Here is a 4,243-nt window from a genome sequence, read left to right as displayed (position 1 = left end):
ATTACTCCAGTTGTGAAAACTGAAGGAGGGAGGGAAAGTGCTTTGATCTTGGACTTTTAAATGAGGAAGGATGTCCCCTTTAAATAGAGACGAGCTGACATTAACCCTCCTGCCACGACACCGGTGAGTTCTTCCCTGAGTGCACTTTTCAAATCTGAAGGATACTTTGTGCATGTGGCACTCTGCAGTCATGAGAGGACACTTTTCTATCGAGTGGATGGCCCAGAGCAGCCAGCGGGAAGGAGACCAGGCCGCCTCTGCTACCTGTGGGACCAACTCAGAGAGCCTGCCGGGCTTCTACTGCAGACACACTCTGGAAGCTGCTCCTGAGCATGGACACAGCAGCCAGGGCCTCCAGGGATCAAACCACGTGCAGGATAAACAAGGTAAGCACCTTCTGCCTGATGCTGGAGAGTGAGGAGGTCGTGAAAAAGTGCTTTTGGTAACAACATTCTGTCTCTTTCCAGCAACTGAGGTTGGTTTCAGCAGTGGAACAGAAGAGGAGACCTCAGGGTACGAGAGTGAAGGAGGCCCTTTCTCGTCTCCTGCAGCTCCTGCCGACTGGACCTCCTCCTCTCCAGCATCTCCTCCATCAGGGAGACCTCGCACAGCTTTCACAGCCGAGCAGATCGGCGTTCTGGAGACGGCCTTCAAGAGGAATGCTTATCTCGGAACGCAGGACAAGGCTGAGCTTTGCAAGAAGCTCAGCCTCTCTGATAAGCAGGTAAGCAAACAAATCTCACAGCAAATACACTCAGGTCCATAATTATTTGGACAGTGGCACCATTTCTTTCTTCTTTTTTTTATTGTCCCTCTCCGCCACTACAATGGAGCTGAATTGAAACAGTGAAGATATGATTGAAGTGTAGACTTGTTTCTTTCATTCAAAGGGTTTCACAAAAATATTGTCCTGACCATTTAGGAATTAAAGCAATTTTTATACCTTGCAAGATCATCTAATGTGTTTTAAGAAGTGGACCAGTGACGGAGCCACCAAGACGCCTGTGACAACCATTACATCAGCAGTTATAAACACAAGAAGGAGAGGATCAGAGAAGAATGAAATGAAGTGATGTGAAATTTCAGCTACAGTAACCAGAAAACATGTGAGACTCAAACCTAGATTTGATGTATATGATGATGCATTTCATGTCAAGAGTGTTCTTGCACAACCACTCAGGTTCTGAGAACTGCAAACTGCAGAAAGAACCACCATATGGTACCATGCTGCTTATGTAAATGAAGTCCCAGACATATTTGGCAATTTGGAAATATTCATGTATTTATCTACCGATGTGACTAAAGAAAACTGGCTGTAAAAGTGATCATATTTATGTTGTCCAGTTACTGATGGCCTCTGAAAAACAAAGGGACAGTTTATAAAATAGCAGATTTTTTTGTTAAACTCCTTGAATTAAAGATCAACTCATCATTGTTTCATTTAAACTCGTGTCCAAATATTTATGGACCAGGCAGCACCTCTGCTCTGATATTGAGGAACCTTTGCTGAGAACATGTTGATCTTTTTTCCCCCTTCAGATCCGCAATTGGTTCCAGAACCGGCGCATGAAGCTGAAAAGGACGGTGCAGGACACACTTGCTCACGCCTGTCAGGCAAATGTAGCCTTTCCATTTATGCATTACCCAGAGGTGCAGCCCTACAGGCCCGGGCCCTACTCCAGGTATTACTCAGCACCAGATGGCTCAACTGCTGCCTCCTTTGTGCATCCACACAGTCTGCAGTATGCTTCTCCTCTGCCCACCGTCCCACCATTGGCCACTGACCCATTTTACCAGTACAACCAGTACAGCAGCGTGCCAGGAGTGACACTGCCCTCTGCCATGGGAACCTACCATGGCAGTCCTCATTATTACTGATATATATATATCCTCGTGTGGGTGCAATGCTGCTTTAATCCCAACTGGATGAATATCACTCAGAAACACGGCACAGTTCTCGCAATGAAGCTTCGTGCTGAATCAGGACTGTGTGCAACACTGTCATACCATCCAACTGTGTGTAGTTCTGCTTGGAACTGGTGTATAGTTTTCGTCTGTTTAAAATGACGTGTTTGATTTGTGTAGTTATATTGATGTTAATCAGATTCCTGAAATAAATAAGTATTGAACTCTGTGTCATCGTGCATATCGTCTGGAAGCAAAATGTCACATAGTGGCCACTTACGCAGAAGGATGTCTGCATTGACATTGATCTCTGCTCCCCTCCACAGCATGTCTTTTTCCTGGTTCTCTCCCTCAGCCCCAACCAGTCCCAGCAGAAGACTGCCCCTCCCTGAGCCTGGTTCTGCTGGAGGTTTCTTCCTGTTAAAATGGAGTTTTTCCTTCCCACTGTCGCCAAGTGCTTGCTCACAGGGGGTCGTTTTGACTGTTGGGGTTTTTCTGTAATTATTGTATGGCCTTGCCTTACAATATAAAGCGCCTTGGGGCAACTGTTTGTTGTGATTTGGCGCTATATAAATAAAATTGATTTGATTTGACTTAATCTACTGTTTACAGTTAAATAAAGTTGGACATTACAAACCGATTGTTGCAGCAGCTGTCCGGGTGGCTGCTCTCAGACCATCTTGAAGGTGAACATGCTGGATGTAGAGGTCCTGGGCTGGTGTGGTTACACGTAGTCTGTGGATGTACTGCCAAATTCTCTGAAACGCCTTTAGAATGCGACTTATGGTAGAAAAATGGACATTTAATTCACAGGCAACAGCTCTAGTGGACATTCCTGCAGGCAGCATGCCAACTGGACTCTCCCTCAAAACTTGGGACATCTGTGTCATTGGGCTGTGTGATAAAACTGAACATTTCAGTGGCCTTTTGTTGTGGCCAGCCTAAGGCACACATGTGCAGTAATCACGCTGTCAAACTGTCTAATCAGCATCTTGATCTGCCACACCTGTGAGGTGGGATGGATTATCTCAGCAAAGGAGAAGTGCTCACTGACACAGATTTAGACAGATTTGTGAATATAGAAAATGTTTTAGGACTTTCAGTTCAGCTCATAAAAAATGGGAGCAAAAACAAAAGTTTTGGGTTTATATTTTTGTTCAGTGTATAGTTCTCTTTCATATGATACAACTAAATATTTTTCAAAACGCACAAAAATGTCAACCTAAAGGCTTTTCTTTATTAAATGGTACACAACTAAACAAGTATGTTTGTGAGATTTTAATGATTAGAACCACTAGAAAGCAAACAATCAGAATTAGAATAGTTTGTATTTGCCAAGTATTCACAGAATACAAGGAATTTGACTTCAGTTTGAGCTGCACTCTCTCTGTACGGCATGCATAAATATACACTAACACAGAATCATTCACAGTAACAAAATGTGCAAATAAAATGTGTGAAACAGACAAACAGACTGAAGTTATCAGAATTATTTTGCAGTTCAAATCATTTTTCCACCTTTAATAGGAAAATAGTTATAAAGAAAACTTGAATGGCTATATCTCAAAATGTAAAAACTAAAGCAAAATTTAATTTAAATTCAATTTATTGAGTTTATTTAGCACCAAAATCACAACAAAGTTGCCTCAAGGCACTTCACACAAGTAAGGTCTAACCTTACTAACCCCCAGAGCAAGACACAGGCAAAAGTGGTAAGAAAAAAACTCCCTCTGATGATTAGAGGAAGAAACCTCAAGCAGACCAGACTCAAAGAGGTGACCCTCTGCTTTGGCCATTCTACCAGAAAGGTTTACAATACAGAACACAACAATTGACGAGACTCCATGCAGGCGTCCAGTCCACCGTAAGGGGGGGAGGGGTCATCAAGCCCACTCATTGGATCTGTTCCTACAGCGGGGTCCGTTACAGTATTCATCCAATCCAGCACGTGGATTGGATGTAACAGGAAAGCAGAAGAAATACTAAACTGATCGCCGGCCACTAGCCCCAAGCTTCACTAAAAGACCCAGAATTTAGGTAAAGTTGAGGCTGTGGCACGCTCTCTTTACTAATAAAATTAATTTACAGGGGTAGAAAGCATAGTAACAGGCTATGCCAGTATGCTAGCCATACGAGAGGGAGAATAATTTCAATTTAATTTCAATTTAATTAGCTTATAAAATCAAATCACAGCAAAAGCCATCTCAAGGCGCCTTACAAAAACAATTCAACATAAATTTAAATAAATAATTAAAATGAATAAAAAAATTACAAGTACATAAATAAAAACAGAAGTGAAAATAAAACAATAAAATAAAACTATTCATTAGAAAGAGAA

The 4,243-nt window shown here is 42.3% G+C and overlaps 1 protein-coding gene across 1 annotated transcript; it reads left to right on the top strand.

Moving 5' to 3' along the window:
• Positions 1-217: 217 nt before the first annotated feature.
• Positions 218-1,878, top strand: LOC117530023 (homeobox protein vent1-like). Its single transcript, XM_034192960.1, has 3 exons — positions 218-386; positions 435-724; positions 1,540-1,878. The coding sequence occupies exons 1-3, from the start codon at positions 218-220 to the stop codon at positions 1,876-1,878; spliced, it is 798 nt and encodes a 265-aa protein (XP_034048851.1).
• The last annotated feature ends 2,365 nt before the right edge of the window (positions 1,879-4,243 follow it).

Source organism: Thalassophryne amazonica, chromosome 17 (assembly GCF_902500255.1).
Source record: "Thalassophryne amazonica chromosome 17, fThaAma1.1, whole genome shotgun sequence".
NCBI lineage: Eukaryota > Metazoa > Chordata > Actinopteri > Batrachoidiformes > Batrachoididae > Thalassophryne > Thalassophryne amazonica.
The sequence above is the reverse complement of the archived record's forward strand: the minus strand, read 5'-3'. Positions and strand labels throughout refer to the sequence as shown.

What these genes read in the sequence shown, in the direction of transcription:
- LOC117530023 (XM_034192960.1), top strand. Translation starts at nt 218, where the DNA reads ATGGCCCAGAGCAGCCAGCGGGAAGGAGACCAGGCCGCCTCTGCTACC. An exon ending in CCACGTGCAGGATAAACAAG is followed by an intron (nt 387 to 434) that starts GTAAGCACCTTC and finishes GTCGTGAAAAAG; the next exon opens with TGCTTTTGGTAACAACATTC. An exon ending in TCAGCCTCTCTGATAAGCAG is followed by an intron (nt 725 to 1,539) that starts GTAAGCAAACAA and finishes TTCCCCCTTCAG; the next exon opens with ATCCGCAATTGGTTCCAGAA.